The sequence below is a fragment of the Megascapheus bottae genome, chromosome 23, assembly GCF_031878675.1.
Source record: "Megascapheus bottae isolate mThoBot1 chromosome 23, mThoBot2.hap1, whole genome shotgun sequence".
NCBI lineage: Eukaryota > Metazoa > Chordata > Mammalia > Rodentia > Geomyidae > Megascapheus > Megascapheus bottae.
In genome coordinates this window covers 11,025,289-11,042,902 of record NC_143531.1, presented here as the reverse complement: position 1 = coordinate 11,042,902, position 17,614 = coordinate 11,025,289, and the positions used below count along the sequence as shown (strand labels likewise).

The 17,614-nt window shown below is 38.8% G+C and overlaps 1 protein-coding gene across 1 annotated transcript in view; it reads right to left on the bottom strand.

Annotated features, from left to right (window-relative positions):
* The window catches only part of Papss1 (3'-phosphoadenosine 5'-phosphosulfate synthase 1), a 50,863-nt gene that overhangs the window by 13,846 nt on the left and 19,403 nt on the right, over positions 1–17,614 (bottom strand). Inside the window, exons 6-10 of the mRNA XM_090356716.1 lie at positions 14,735–14,848; positions 12,243–12,354; positions 10,665–10,870; positions 9,458–9,593; positions 3,204–3,472 (exon numbers count right to left, since the gene is read on the bottom strand). Of these exons, the coding sequence (XP_090212842.1) occupies positions 3,204–3,472; positions 9,458–9,593; positions 10,665–10,870; positions 12,243–12,354; positions 14,735–14,848 (837 nt within the window). The remainder of the gene's footprint in view (positions 1–3,203; positions 3,473–9,457; positions 9,594–10,664; positions 10,871–12,242; positions 12,355–14,734; positions 14,849–17,614) is intronic.

Here is a 17,614-nt window from a genome sequence, read left to right as displayed (position 1 = left end):
CTGGATCAAACTGCCCCTCTCCAACAACAATCCAGATAATTCTGTTTATTGAATTTCTTAACCTTTGCCAGACATGGATGGCAAGCTACACTCTTAGCTACACAGGAGATAGACATCAACAGGATGAAGGCCAACGTAGGTTAAAATATTGTATTCACACAAAAAGACATAGGCTGAACTCTTCATGCCAATACTACTGTCCATAGCAAAACACTGGGCAATTGCCAGTGGATCCCAATTGCTTTCCCTAATAAATCTCCTAAATAGGATCCCTGTTATCAGTCTGTTTCCCAAAGGTACACAATCTTCAACACAAGTAACCTGGGTCCGTGGCATTGGATGTGAGAAGAGTAAACAGAAGTTAAGTCACAGGAAGCAGGAAGAAGAGGTTTTATGTTGTTCTTGTTGGTTATGGGGCTTGAACTCAGAGCCTAGGTACTATCCCTAAGCTTCTTTTTTTACTCAAGACTAGTGCTCTACCAGTTGAGCTACCACCTCACTTCCAACGTTTTTTAGCAGTTAACTGGAGATCAGAGTCTCATGGACTTTCCTGCCCCAACTGGCTTCCAACTGCAATCCTCAGATCTCAGCCTCCTGAGTAGCTAGGAGCACAGGAGTGAGCCACTGGAGCCCAGCTTAACATTTTTCTCTTTAAGTCTCTTTAAATTTTCCCTCACAAACACACATGGTCCTGAAGTCAGAAGGCATAAAAATCTTCCCCATTTAGCCAAAGAAGCCTGCCTGACCATTGGGAATATTCTCCTAAGAGAGTATCTTTGTCAGGCACTGGTGAATCATGCTTGATCCTAGGTATTCAGGAGGCTGAGATCTGAGGATCGTGGTTTGAAGCCAGCCTGGGTTAAGAAAGTTCATGAGATTCTTTTCATGAAAATATCTTTCTTCCATTAGTACTATGGTATTATTTTTCTATCTTCCATTCTCACCTTTTGTGTGTGTGTGTGTTGGGGGGGAGAGGGGCGGTAGGTCATGGAGCATGAACTTGGGGACTGGATACTTCCCTGAGCTCTTCAGCTCAAAGCTAGTGTTCTACCACTTTGAGCCAAAGAGCCACTTCCAGTTTTCTGGTGGTTAATTGGAGATAAGAGCCTTACAGACTTTCCTGCCCAGGCTGGCTTTGAACCATGATCCTCATATCTCAATCTAGTAGCTAGGCATGTAGGTATGAACCACCATCTTTAAGGCAGTTCATACAGGCAAAAATCATGAGACCCTACTGAAAAATAACTAAGACAAAAAAGAAGCTACAGGTCTATCTTAAGTAGTATGGCCCTAAGTTCAAACTAAAGCACTGCCAAAAATAAATATATACCTAAAGTAAAATAAAATAAAAATCAATTACTTATCTCTGACTCTAAATTTATTTGGGTCATTCTTAATGTAATTCATCCATTAACTTCAGACCACCCTTAAGATGATGACACAATGTTGTCATCAGCACTAGTAGGAAAACTAGTGGAACAAAATTGTTACTTTGCTTCCAAAACAATGAGTTCTTCCTTAAGATACAAAAACTAGAAATCATACTGGTCTCCAGTAAACACAAGGATTATTGCTAGATGAACCCATAATACTAACAAAAAGGGAGGAACATGGGTTTTATCTGACATGGAAATTTTAGGCTGGACAGACAAAAAGATCTGAATAGATTTTAATCTTTCACCTTGTTACTTTTTTTTTGGTTTGTTTTTCTTGGATAAAGAGAAACAGAGTGCACAACTCAATAACTAAATGGCAATAAAAATAATTTTAGGCTGGAGCCCAAAGAATAATCAAATTCCCTTGGATTTTCTTTTAGTTTTGCTTTCTGCTAAGAGGAAGATATTATATTGCTTGCACCACTGAATTTCTTGGATCCTTTAAAACCAGGCTTGTCTCTAAGATAAATCTAAGTGAGTTCATCTCCCTTTAAGGCAGAGATGAAAGGCAATTCAATAATAATATGCATTCCATTCCTGAAAACTCAACAAGAAACTGGCTGGGAATTTCCCTCCAATTATTTTTGAGGTCACTCACTTCTTTATTCATTCATTCAACAAATATTTACCAAAAAAAAAGACAAAACCTGTTCTGCCTTGAAGCTAAAATTTAACTTTCTTCTTCTTTGTTCATATACACAGATATAAAAATATCCCAAACATTCCTTGGGAATAAGAGTCAAATCCCAGAACTCTCCCCATCCCACCCCCATCCCAAAAGAAATTTTACTTCCTGACTCAATTATGCTCCCCTTATTCATAAAATAACAGATGAAGAACATCTTCTGAATAATTTTCTGAGACACTGAATGCATTTTTCATTGGAAGATGAGCACAAGCTTCTAGTGACCGAGGGAAAAATGGTACAGTTTAAGTATGGAAAGCTCACACCAAGGTTCATGTGGTAGAAGCTTGGTCTACAGTATGACACTATTGGGAGGTGGTAAACCCTTTCAGAGGTAGAGCCTACTAGGAGTTGCTTGTGTCATATCCTTGGAGAGGGATAATAGGATGTTGGCCCCTTTCGGACCTCTCTCCCTTCCCAACCATCACAGGAAAAGTCCTGTTTCACTATACACTTCTGCCATGATGTGCTGTGTGCTCACAGGCTCAAGAGCCAACTGATGATGCAGTGGGTCCAAATCTATGAGCCAAATAAGCCTTCCCTGCTGATTATCTCAGGTATGTGTCATAGTGACAGAAAGCTGACTGACCTAGTCACTATGCTTTTCTTCTCATTGATATCTCTTTAGCTGTTGCAAAATTCAGGAAAAGGAAAATCAGCCCAGATCTGCCCCCAGGACCTAGGACTTTGTGAAAGAAACAAGAGCAGTTTTGTGGTAGCAATGATATAATACAGCTAATGGGTATTAGAAGGCCTGTATTATATCCCCTCTCTCTCTCTCTCTCTCTCTCTCTCTCTCTCTCTCTCTCTCTCTCTCTCTCTCTCTCTCTCTCTCTCTATCAGTCCTGCGCTTGAATTCAGGGCCTGAGTGCTGTCCTTGGGCTTTCCTCAAGGCTAGTGCTCTTTCACTTGAACCACAGCACCACTTCCTCCTTTTCTATGTATGTGGTACCGAGGAATCGAGCCTATGTGGGGAATATATCTGTCCATGAGAGGAAAAGCAATAGATCCGCTGGTGATGCTCTAGGTTAACAGGAATGAGGTCAATACCACCGCAGTAGCAATCTTAAAAAGCAAGCTACCTCAGTTGGCCCAGCATACATCATAGGGGATGGGAAGATCGCCACCACTGTGGTCTCAGGATTCAGGATCCCTTCCTCCAACACAGCAGCATGCTGCTTCATGCGCCACATCAAAGGGACGTCATCATCCTTTGTCCAGCCACCCAGAGGATGAAGGAGGAGGACAGGGCGACGGTAGCCTCTCTCTAGAAGTTGCTTGTGGGTATCCTGCATTAACAGAGCATGTCCATTGTGTACCGGGTTGCGTAACTGAAATGCAAAGACCGCATCTGCAAAGAGAATTCCCAGAGTTAAGGATTTCCAACACTCCCTTCTACAGGATACACGAGTCTTCTTGAAATTTAAGGTTTAGGATTATGTAAATATGTGTATGCTCAGAATGAAAAATGTGTGGAAGCAAATACTGCTTTAACTCTTCTAGGGCATCATGGTATACAATCCATTGTACAAAAATCTTACATGCTTGAGGATATGCAATAGAATAATCAAACATTTATAACAGTCCCTGTGTGCATTCATGGGATATGAGAATAATGGCCACACTATCTGTCTGTCTGCCTGCCTGCCTTCCTTCCTTCCTTTTTCTTTTTTTGTTCCAGTCCTGGGACTAGAACTCTAGGCCTGAGCACTGTCCTTGAGTATTCTCAAGGCTAGTGGTCTACAACTTGAGTACCACTTCCAGCTTTTTCTGTATATGTGGTACCCAAGAATCGAACCCAGGGCTTCGTGCATGCTAGCCAATTAGTCTACCACTAGGCCATGCTCCTGGTCCAACACACTGTCTTTCTTGTACTATCATCTCAACTCAACTGCTTACAACAGTTATAAATTCTTGGCTTGTGACTCAATGTTCCAGCAGATCCATTTGCCTCCACAAGACCTAAGATGATATTGCTTTATTAAAAGGAGACAAAACAATAGAGATAACTGTAGTTGCAAAATTTGACTATCATCCAAGTAGGCTCATTATGCTGAGCTACTTAATTGGCTTTGGTTGTGTTGTGAAACCAGGTTTGGGATGACAGTTTATCAACGGTGCTCATATTCCTATTGCACCATTGCAATCAATCAAACAAGGAAAGCTGAATGATTAATTAAGGTAATGAACTACTTCCTGCTTCTGTCTCTGGCTTCACTCCTCCATGATGCTTGCTATCAAGAGACTTTTAGTAGAAGCCATGGTTCTTTAGGGGTACAGAGTAATTTCAGAAAATAGGGTCTATCTATTTAGAGAAGCTCTGTATTTACTGTTCTCAAAACAGCTGGCACACCATCCCACCATGCTAACCCAAGTGTGACTCAGATAAGAGCATCTTTCCTCCCCTAAAAGCCAAGTAATAGACATCTTCTTCCATCAGTTTCGATTCTAACCCTCTCCAAAACCACTGGAAGAACAGTACAGTACAGCTTTTGATTGGTATTCTTCTTTTTGCTACATCCAATATATCTAATATTTATAGTATTATTTTTATTATTGTAAATCCTTAAGCTATGTGGTTTTTTAATTTGTTTTTGTTTTCTTGCAGTTGTAAAGCTTGAACTCTGGGCCTGGGTACTGTCCCTGAACTTTTCTGTTCAAGGCTAGTACTCTACTACTTTCAGCCACAGCAACACTTCCAGTATTCTGATGTTTAATTGGAGATAAACTAGCTTTAAAATGTGAGATCCTCAGATCTAAGCCTCCTGAGTAGCTAGGATTACAGGCTTGAGCCACTGGTCCCTGGCTCCTTAAGCTACATTTTATATACAAGCAGAATTTCTTTTTCACCTAGGAAATGACATTATATACAAAGCACAGGAAAGTCTTGAAATATTAAGGATACAAACATTTAAAAGTATTCTGTCTTGAGATGCAGGTGATGTAATAGTAAGACAATTCTTGTTTAGCATATACAAGGGCCAACCTTGAGATAGATAGATAGACAGACAGACAGACATTCAGGCAGGCAGGCAGACAGATAAAGACAGACAGACAGACAGACAGACAGATGGACATAATGCCGAGGTAGAAAAGCAAGGATATGTCTAAAAAGCATCCTGTTTGTCACAGACAAAAAGTACAGGTAGTCAAATATAAAACTAGGCTCAAGATTATCATGTTGAAGCTCAAAAAAATTGAATCACTCCAAAACTAATCTCCAAAGTAACAACCATCCCATTAAAAGATGGGCCAAAGACTTAAAGAGAGTCTTCTCTGAAGAAGAAATAAGAATAGCCTACAGACACATGAAGAAATGCTCGACATCTCTGGCCATAAAAGAAATACAAATCAAAACAACTATAAGATTCCACCTCACTCCAGGTAGAATGGCCATGATCAAGAAATCTAATAACAACAGATGCTGGAGGGGATGCAGCCAGGAGGGATCACTACTACACTGTTGGTGGGAGTGCAAACTCATTCAACCACTATGGAAAGCAGAATGGCAGTTCCTCAAAAGACTAAACATAGAGCTCCCCTATGACCCAGCAATTCCACTACTTGGCATTTACCCAACCATCCAGAAACTAGGGCATACTAAATCCACTAGCACGACGATGTTCATTACAGCACTATTTACCATAGCAAAGATAAGGAACCAACCCAGATGCCCCTCAGTTGATGAGTGGATCAACAAGATGTGGTATTTATACACAATGGAATTCTAGCTGCTGTCAGAAAGAACATCCCTCCATTTGTAAGGAACTGGAAAGACTTAGGAAAAAAAATCATATTAAGTGAAAGAAGCCAGACTCAAAGGGACATAGGCTCAATGGTTTCCCTCATTTGTCATAATCAGTAGAAACCCTGGGCTCTCCTAGCAGAGATTTACAGTAGAGCAACACCTAGATAAATAAGGCCATATAGTATGACACTAAACAAAAGGACCTCCAGGATATAGAAACAAAAGCCATATAATGAGTGATTGTTGTCCTTAATGTAGTATGTTATCTCTCATCTCCTTTGCTGTTCCTTGGTTATCTCATATTGTTACAGTATTTCACCTTGTTATCTGATATATTGGATATATTTGTATTTGGTTATTTAAAATCAGATAGAGAAGGGGGGAAACAAGATGAGGGATGGGGGTGGGGGGGAGGGAAATGGGGACCAAGACATGAGAAAGAGTATCAATGTTTGTGAAGTAATGTACCTTCTATCTGAAAATATAATGTAACCATTCTATTAATTATAATAAAAATATACGGAAAAAAGATTATCATGTTGAATTCTGAATACCTAGTTACAAAGGATTGGTTATCACATATGTTTGTAAGTGAAAAGTAAAACAATCATTAGTGTCTTATAGGAAATTAGCCTAACAGGACTGTACAGGATTGCCCTGGGGAAGAGCAGAAAGTAAGCTGGCAGCATACAGAGACAAAAAACTAATGAAACTATCTTCACACTTACAGCTAGGATGTGCTACTACATACGGCTCTTTCATCAATTTCAGGACCAGCCTCTCTAGCTCACTGGTTTTTACAGTCAAGAAAGCCCACTGACTTTTCAGAAATACTCCTAAATATCCAACATCTCCAACCATTCACTTAAAAAATAGCTTACAATTCAACCACTCCACAAAGCTTTGTCAAATCTGTTCAACTCTGAACTGCCACGTGCTAGTCTGAAAGAAATTATGTTAAGCTTTTCCTTTATGTAATCAACAAGACACCAACACTCTGTGTATAATAAATGCTAACAGGCCCTCACTTGGCTTAAGTAAAATTCATCCTTCCTCCACAGGATATTGGTCAATCATCAGGATTCAAAGAATCGACCATCTGGAAGTGTATCACCATGCAATCAATGATGGGGACATATACTACAGACCTCCCGACCCTGCCGGCTCTGGAATGGCCTAGAAACAGCCAAACTGACTGCTTCAATGCTGTACACAGGAGAACAGTCACAGAGCATAAATCAAAATACTTCTAAGATGAGGGGAGGAGAAGGAGGAAAAGGTAAGAAAAGATGCTAGACAAAAATAAAGAAAGAAATAGTCTCACTTTTTTCCTCCTGGAGTCCCAAAGCACATGAGTTACTGGATTCCTAAAAGAATGAATAAGAACTACAAAGTAAGCTCCTTGGTCTGTTGTTTATTTGCCTTAGCCTAAATGGAAAAGTAAACACAGTAACACTACAAATCTTTGTTGTTTGATGCCAGGCTAGTAACAGGCTCTCAGCTACTTTAACCAAAGATGCAATCACTCATTGTGCAATAAACCTATGGCTCCCAAGTGTGCTGTAATATTAAAAAGGTCTAATAACCAATAGCAATTCTATGATAAGACTGCTTTGCAGTGCCCATAATTAATTTATTAACTATCAGCTTCAGATATGTCTTCAAATTTTGGCAGTAAAGAAATAAAGTAGGCTCAGCAAGTGTACTTGTATTCACTAGAAAAAAAAAACACAGTTCATTATAATAAACTTCCTTGTTGACTGGAAATAATAGAAGATCCACTAGAAACCTGTTAGAATTCAACTATGTATTATCCTTTTTAATAAGAAATCTGGAGATAAGATGACGACCGGTTTCAAAAACTTAAAACAGTGTTAAGGACATGCGTTCACCTATTTGATATTCTCATGGACAGAAAGCAACTACAGTACCAGGCACCAGTGGCTCACCCTGCAATCTCAGATATTCAGAAGGCTGGGATCTGATGATCAGTTCAGGAAAGCTCATGAAACTCTTATCTCCAATTAACCACCGAAAGAGCTGGAAATGGAGCGGTGACTTAGTGGTAGAGTGCTAGGCTGACACAAAAGAAGCTCAGAGACAGTGCCAGGCCCTGAGTTCAGAACCAGCACAAAAATAAATAGACAGAAAGATAGATAGACTGACAGACAGACAGACAGATAGATAAAACAGCTACAGAAGCTCTCAAAAGTTTATCCCCGCATTCTATTTATGACAGCATTCTAATGGGAAAGTGAGGAAATGGGAAAAGATGGGTTTGTATTAATGTCATTTTCGCCATTAGCTAGTGTGTTTTGTCAGGATGGAAATTTTTTTTAGAAGCGCTTTCTCTAATTTTTCAATGGCCAGAACTGACTTACATATAAATCCCAAATCATACACTAGTGAGAACTGGTGCCATTACTGAATTTTATCAATTATAATTCTTTCATCAACACAGCTTAAATTATGTCAGCAAGAATGAAGAGAATTATCTGTCCACAGGTAACCATCAAGTACAACACTCAGAAGAAGTTCCCGAATACTAAGTCGATATTTGTTGCAACTTCAGAGAACAAGAATAATAAAAGTCAGAGAGCAGAGAGGGCCCAAAGGGGTACCACCCTTCAACCTCAAGGGACCAAGCAGGAATGTGAAGGAATGAGGCGAATGGGTGGAAAGTACAGAGCACAGATGTGAGTGACTCATCAGAGGCCTTGAGTTCAAGCCTCAGAACCAGCATACACAAACACACACACACACACACACACACACACACACACACACACACACACACAGAACTGATGGCAGGAAGTCTGAGCTGGCATACACAAATACACAAACACACACACACACACACACACACACACACACACACACACACAGAACTGATGGCAGGAAGTCTGAGCTAAAAGTCCTGGGCTGATGCCAAGCATGGTAGCCCATAGCTATTCTCCCACCATTGGCAGGATAATAGCTGCTTTATGCTACATAGGGAGACTGTCAAAAAAAAAAAGTCTTCCCTAGAACATAGGAAATTGTATAATGTATAAGACAATAGCCTCTAAAGTATCCCTTCTGGTCATATTGCTCCATTCCATCAAATGATGCAAGAGCAATGACTATTGATCTACTCTTAAACAACTTTTTCTTCTGTTATTAATGTCTCTCTCTCATTGATTTATGGATCCTCAGCACCTGGCATGCTGGCAGAGACACACAGCAAATACTGTTTAAATGGAGCACATATAATAAAAGTGCTATTGTTTCATTACTTATTGCTAAGCAATCTTCAGTTGATATAAAACATCCTGAGATACAAACAGATCAATGTCCATGAACTATCCAAATAAATTGTTCTATAGTTGCATTCAGCTTTAACATATGGGTTTTATAATAAATAAATAGTCCATTTTTTATTTGCTATCCATCTTCCCTATTAGATAAAAATCTACTTCCCTACTTTTCTTCACATACTGCATTCACACAAGTACCTTTACTTATCTTCAAGTTACACATCAGAAAAAAACACTTCTGGAAGTTTCTTTGCTAGGAGTCACATTAGTTCTTACTGGTATCTCATCTTACCAGCATTCATATCTTTAAACTTCTGCTTGAGTTCAGTGGGAGTGAGGCGATACTGATCAAGACCGTCATGCCAGTAAATTCGGTCCAGAACTTGAAGATCTCCTCCAATCAGCCAGTCTCCCTGCTCCATAATCATCTAATTGGAAGAAAACAATCTATTTCAATAGAAACCGTCAACTAAATACAGGTATGAACTACTCCCCATCTTACAGGCAAGAATAAACGTGTTGTGATTATCAACTGTATTGGGATTACAGATGCCGCACAATTAGAAGACCTGCAGTGCAAGTCATCTTTTCTCCCACAATCACTTGTATACCCACAGTGCGCCTTGTTTCTATTAACACGCCAAGTTTACTTTAAAACACCAAACAAGTCCCAGAACCTTGACTTCAATGCTAACATGCCATATATAATACCTAAAGGAAATAAAGCACTCTCAAAAGACTAATTATATTTCTCTACTTTCCCACCAGGGGGGAAAAATAAACACATGAAAACATCAGAAATGACTGAGCCACCCCGGTGTGGGCTCTCAGTGCTCTCACACCCTCCTAAGTTTATGATCCATTTGATGTCTCACCACTAAACTCCGAGTGCATACACAGTTCACCCAGGGGGGCCCCAGCCCTCATTTCAATGTCCCAGGACCCACTTCAGTGCTGGGCATATGGCAGATATTTTTTGAAACATGTTCAAAGCAGGAGTTGGGAAAAGCTAAACAGCAGACCACAGGCTCAGCGTATGTAAACCCTGTGGTTTTTTTGTTTTATTTTTGTTTTCAAGTCCTGGGTCTTGAACTCAGAGCCTGGGCACTATCCTTAAGCTTCTTTTGCTCAAGGCTAGCACTCTACCACTTGAGCCACAGTGTTACTTCTTGGCTTTTTCTGTGTATGTAGTACTGAGGAATTGAACCCAGGGCTTCATGCATGGTAGGCAATCTCTCTACCACTGAGCCACATTCCCAGCCCAGTAAACCCCAGATTTAATCTCTAGTATTCAAATACAAGAGAACTAAAAATTTTTGCTAAATATTTAATTGAGCCAAAATGATTAAGTGGGCTTATTACACTACTCTAAAATCCTCAAAATTCTGCAAAATATTAATAATCCAATGGGCTAGCTAATGAACAAAAAAAAATGTCCACAGGACAGCACAGATGTCACAGGGAGTCAAGATAAAAACACAGCGAGGTATATTTAGGACCTTAATGTAGGGGTGGTTTTTGCATGTGGTTCCCCACTGTCTGGCACAACGCTCCTCTTTCCTGTGCTCAAAAAACTCTGGATTGCGAAGAATAGCCACACGACGGCCCTCGAAGATCAGAGCGAATGCAGTGCAGCCATCCAGCCTCTCCTTGTCCTCCTGAGTGGCGGTCAGAACTATGGGCACTGACAAGTTAATCACACCCCCTGCAGGTACGAGAGAACAAAAACACACAGCTCAGACTTCTTAGCAGGCCTCCCTTCCATTCCTCTTCCTCTACCACGGACATATTTCTAACTTTAAAAGGTGTAGGCACCACCCAGGGACAACATCACTTAGAACTGGACACAGAAAAATATCAGAAGCAGGAACAAACGTGTTCAGAGAGGACATCGGACCAAAAAATAAAAAAAAAAGGAATACCTTATAATGACAATGTATCAAGTTCTCCTTGAAGAAAACTTTTATACAGCAATACAAAACTTAAATGCACTGCCTACCTAGGAAGCTTCATCACAGAGTTATGGGGTTATGACTCACAAAACTGAAAGTGCACTGTGCATCTCATTATAAGAATGAGACACGGAACTCCATTTCAGAAAACTTGAATTCTGTGAAAACAGAATGACATAAACAATTATACTTGGAGCCACAGTGCACTTCCAGTTTTCTGGTAGTTAGTTAACAGGAGATAATCGTCTCATGGACTTTTTCTGCCCAGGCTGACTCTGAACGACAATCCTCAGATCTCAGCCTTTTGAGTAGCTAGGATTACAGGTGTGAGCCACAGGCCCTGGTTTACCTTGGCAACTTTTTAAAATATTTTAAAGTAACAGGAGCTAGACATGGTAGCACACACCTATAATCCTTGGTATCTGAAGGCTCAGGATAGAAGATTGTAAATTTGAGCCCAGTCTGGCCAACACAGTGAGTCTGTAGACAGCTGTGACAACATACATAGTAAAGCCCCAAGTCAAAAATAAATTAAATAAATAAATAGAAAAAGGAAGGCTGGGGGGAGGAAGATTGTGAGAAAAGTAGAGAAAAGGAATAAAGAAGAAATAAGAATGATCATTGCTACATGGTACATTTATCACAAAGGATAGTTATAAAAAGAATTTAAAATGACAGTCCCTACAAAAAGGAAAATTATCCCAAATGGTATCTATGAGAAGCAACAAAGAATTCTTGGGGGTTAAGGAAAAAAAACTGAAAAATGTGTTTGTAAACATGAAATTATATCTACCACAAAACAAAAAGAAAACCAAGTCCCCTTTAGAAGACTTTAGGGTAGGGTGCTTTGCTGTGAATGTTCCCTGGTACGGGAACCTTTGCACAGGACCAGGAAAATGAATGTGCCTTCAGAGACTGTTTTTAGCCCTAATCAGTGAAACACGATCAGGAAAATGGAAATAGGATCTCACAGTCATGTAAAATGTTCAGCATGGACAACTTATCTTTCAAAGCTACCTTTAGTGACATGTTTCCATTACCATTTTCAAACAGTGAGGAACACTTGAAACTACATACTGCTGCTCCTATACCACACAATGTATCTTGGAACAAAAACTATCTTACCATCCAGAAGACAATCAAAATGAAGGCACTGCAAATACTCCCTCTCTCGCATGAACCCATTCAGGGGGGTTGCCCATCCTTCTGCCAGGACCTGCACCCACTGCATGTCTACCTGGAAAATTAACATCGTGAAGAAAAATTCCTACAGCACACATTTGCAAACCCAAGTAGTCAAGTCTTTTTTTATATACTGTATTTCATTATTGGGATAATGTCTAGAGCGCTTACAGTTACATTCATCAGGTAATGAGTGTATTACTTCTCAATCCTTGATATCCCTTCTCATGTTTCCGTTCTCCTTTCCCTCCCTCCACCCCCTCCCAATCATCTTGTTTTCCCACTCCCCTTCCCTATTTAAAAAAAAAAACAAATAAACATATATACAATATACCAGATAATAAAGTCAGATATAGTAACCACATGGGCCAGTAGTCAAGTCTTTAGGAGATTGGTTTTGAAAGTAAAGGCAATACACATTTTAAAGATGGTTACAGATTATCACCCAACTCTAACAATGAATTAGAGGACTAGGAAAACATAGTTTTTCCTATTGAACTTAAATAATAATAGGCCTCCGTGTGTCTTAAATTATTTACTTTTTTGTAATTACAAAGGTCATGTCTCACCTATAGTGGTGCTTTAATTTTACTGTGTATCACATACCTCTGCAGAAATTGTTAAAAATACAGATTGTTTCACTCTTAGTTTTTAATTCAGTAGGGTCCAAGATTTCGTATTTCTGTGTCATTCCCAGGAAATACTGACAATGAAGGATTGCAAACTACACTATAATAATCACTGTCCTAAACCAAACAATTATTACAAAAAAAGCCCAGAGTATTGTTCATTTTACAAAGGCCATTAATTCTTAAACTTTCAGATTTTCTGTAATCTCTAATATAACATAAGAATCGATGAGGTGTGTGTTTCCCTAATGTAAGCTGAATGTTCTCCTTAAATCAGACAGATAGCAGTGGGTCTATAATGAGAAAAAGATGGCAAACTTGACCGAAGTGTGTACAATATTTATCCCCAAGCATCTTAACCGATGTGTTCCACTGAAAGCATCAAATAATTGGAAGGAATTTCCCTGATTCAACCCCCAGGAGAATCTGCATTCTTGGAGAATTTCATTTCACTTTAAGTTTTCCTCTGCATTTCTCTTCTAAACCTTTCAAGGTGACTATGACTGGTATCTATTAGAATCCAGTGTTTCAGGGCATCTAACAAAAGCTAAACATCTTGACTTCTGGTGAAGTATTTGGAAATGTGTTGTGAGAAAGGGCAGGAATAGCAAGTGTCCTCTGGGTGCAGAGCCAATAAACTTACTTGGCTAATGGGCCTGAGTTCCTTCATTTAGTCGTATTCTCATTGTATAAGTGTGTATATGTGTCTGTCTTTGTGTATCTGCCTACTCCTTGCAAACTCTGTGACAAACAAGTTCCTTCACTATACCCTGTTCCAGCCTTCACTGGAGCTACTCTGTTCTACACATTTCCTTCAACCATGTCCAGTCACACAAAGTATCAGCAATCTGAGTAACCACTCAAGAGTCTTTGCCAGTGGCTCATGCCTGTAATCCTAGCTACTCGGGAGGCTGAGACCTGAGGATCACAGTTCAAAGCCAGCCCAGACACAAAAGTCCATGAGACTCATCTCCAATTAATCACCAGGAAACCAGAAGTGACACTGTGACTCTAAGTGATAGTGCATTAGCCTTGAGCTGAAGAGCTTAGGGACAGCTCCCAAACCCAGAGTTCAAAAAAACAAACAACAACAACAAGAGAATCTTTCTTCAAGTCCAAGAAGCTATGCTTTCCTTCATCTCTACTTTCAGATTTGCTATTTCCCTGGGTGTTTTAGCTTTCAGTTGACTTACTAGAAATCCAACTTCTAGTCTTTCCTGGCCTTTACTCCTTAATTTATTTCTAAAACATTCATAAATGGTACAACAACTTCATTTTCTAAGATTTTTAAATAAATTATGTGTTCCAATCTCTTCATGCTTCATTTAACTTAGTAAATCTTTTATTGTGAAAGGTACCTAATGGTATCATTAGAGCTAAGATATTCAACAGAACTAGGCTTAATACATGAATTATTCTTAATATATGAAAGGGAGAGAGAAATGTTGGGCAGGAGATTAGGAAACATATTTAAAGGAGGCAATGTTCATTTTAATTATTATAGATTAGTATTTCTTAATGTTTTACAGCCCATTCTCTCTTAAGCCTAAAAATCTCACATAATCTTTGTTCTCTGATATTTCAAAATAAGTAAATATTACCACTACAAGTAAATCAAAGCCATAGTAATGTGGGAATGGAGTTTCACCAATTAAAACATAATTTCCCTGGAAATTATGATACACACCATAACACCATCACTCCCATTACTTCCACCCCAGCCTCAAACACAGATACAAATCACATTTATTAATTTAATGACTGTATAGAAGTATCATTCAATTTAAAAAGCAATATAGAGCTTACTTTATTAATTTTCAGTGCTGGTAATGTTTCTGCATCTGTTTTTGCCAAGTGAAGTTTATTTTCTGGCACATATAGTTCTTTTACTTCATAAGAGGCATCCACAGGTACAATATCCTATATAAGAGGAATATAATGAGAGATTAAAGAATTTCAACTTCTCTACAAAGCACTTTAATGAAGAAAATCAGCACTTCACTGTATATATGGATATATACATATATGTATGTATACACATAGTATATGTATATATATATACTATAGAGAATTAAACCAATTAGAGACAATTAAATCAATTAGATCAATGACCTTTGAATGGCTTACTGTACTAATGAATTCAAATTCTGGCTAGATTATTTGGAGGTGGTGAACTCTGAAAGTGGGGGGGAGGCGTTTTGGAAGTTGGTCTCTAAGGAATGTTATTGCCTGGTATGGCTTCACTCTGCTTCCTGAATGCCATAAATTTAATAGTGCTGCCCCACTATCACCAACTGAGTCTTTGAACCTGTACAAAAATAACAAATCCTTCTTCCTTTGTTATTTTCTTAGGTATTCACTCACAGCAGTGAAAATGTCTAAGATGAAATGCTGTCCCCAACTAATTATCCTAATGTTGGTTGGGCTTCCCTGGGAAGGCAACAGCTGAAGATACTGCAGATTCACTGGGTCATGTTCTGGGAGCTTTTGGTTCTGCCTGGTAGAAGTCCCCAATGGCACTAGATAGCTAGATTCTGGGCACTCTGCCAGTCCCATGCTTGATAATATGTCTATAGAAATCCTTAGGCACTAGGACTTGTCTCTAGCCAGGTAGAAATTCCACACTTTTCAATATTATCACTGAATAATCACTAGATAATAATGGTCACAGTTCTCCCATCAAAATACATAGAACTGGGACTTAGCAAGATCTGATCATTTATTGCCTAGGGAAAAAAAAGGTATCTTACCAACAAAAACAAACATTGGCTTAGCGTGAAACAGCAGAACAAAACCTTCCAAACAAGTGAACCTTGAAAGCAGGCAGAAGTAGCTATTCCCATAACTAACAAAGTAGATCGCTAATCAAAATTAGTCAGAAGACACAAAGAAGATAATTTCATATGAATAAAGAGAAAAGACATGACCTCAAGTACAATGTAGCAAAAGTAATTCAAAAACAAATCTACTTGAAATCTAATTTTTCAGTTTTTGTATGTTCCTTTATTGCTAATGTCACTAAAGCCACATTTTTACTCATGCAATACAATCTTCTAGCATATCGCAGCTTTAGTTACACCATCAAGGGTTGAATCAATGCTACTTCAACATAGAGCAATTTGTGCTCAAGGAACAAAGCTGGGGTTATTCACAACATAGCAATGTGCTCACAGGTTCCTGACTTGACTTCCACTGGAGACATTCTCCAAAGACAGCAAAGGAACAAAACTTTCTCTAGATAATGTCTACAGTTTCCTTCCAACAACATTAAGTTGCATCAAAAATATACAAATAATTCATAAGCAAGACTAAGTACTCCAAAATAACACATTTGAAAATTAAAGGGGTTATGTTTAGGTTACAACCTAACCAAATTATTTCATGTGGTTTAATGCACAAATATCATGCTCCAATATGAAGACATTTTAGTTAAATGCTGATTCATAGATAATAGGGGGTTGTAATCACTTTTTTTTCAAGATAGAGGGGAAATCTTTTTCTTGTATTTTATTTTGTTTATTTATTTTTATTTATTTATTTGCCAGTCCTGGGCTTGAGCTCAGGGCCTGAGCACTGTCCTTGGACTTTCTCAAGGCCAGAGCTCTACCACTTGAGCCTCAGCACTACTTCTGGCTTTTTTCTATGTATGTGGTACGGAGGAACTGAAATCCGGGTCTTTGTGCATGCTAGGCAAGCACTCTACCACTAGGCCAAACTCCTGGTCCCTCTTGCGTTAGTCAAAATGTATTTTTCCTTGGAAACAGCTTACAGAATTCCTTTTTCAAGTTCCTATCTAGCAATATATTAGGTAAATTTCAGCCTGACACCATGGACACAAAATTCTCCTAATACCTAACCAATACCAAAACAAAAACTCAAGAGGATGCTACTGTTTTGCTCTTCTAGACAGATAAAGCATTCCTGGGATGAATGCAAACGTAACAGGAGAAACCAAGAGACACATAAAAAGTCTGCTCAGTGGAAGTGAATTCTACACAGATTCTATGTGTACAGACAAAAGAAAAAGCTCTCAATCAGGAATGCCAAAGGTATCTTAAAAGTGCAACGCAGCAAGTTTCCAGTACATTCTACTGACAAATCTCAGGTTTCCAACACCACCACTAAACATTCACAAGGAGCAAAAGCACATCAAAGTGAGACATGGTATCTGGACAAACAGAATGTCAAGTCCTGACACATGAGCTACTCATTTTATTTGAGATTCCTTCAGATTTCCACTTGGCTATTAGAAATAACAATGTGTTTTGCTTCATCTTCTCTATACAAAACTCTCTATTTTAGCAAATTTCAAATAAAAAAAAAAACAGATCACAGGCCAGTCCAGGAAAAACAAAATCTTTATTAACACCCAGATCCCTCCCTTCCCTTCCAAGAGGCTATAGTCTAGCACTTATATCAGAGGTTAACGGACGCTCTTAGCAGTCCTGAGCAGGAGTCTATGAACAACTAGTGAGGTGTAAGTTCTAAATGTTTTAAGTCCAGACTAATTCAATATTATGAGTCTTAAATATTAACTTTAAAATGTAACATGGCTACTTTTTTTAATGACTGTACGTCATCTAAGATCTAACTTAATTTAATTTGTATCTGTAAGCTTAGCTCAGGTAAATTGCTTTCACCTGGAAACTAGCAGCCAGCACAAACAACATTCACCAAACAGTACCT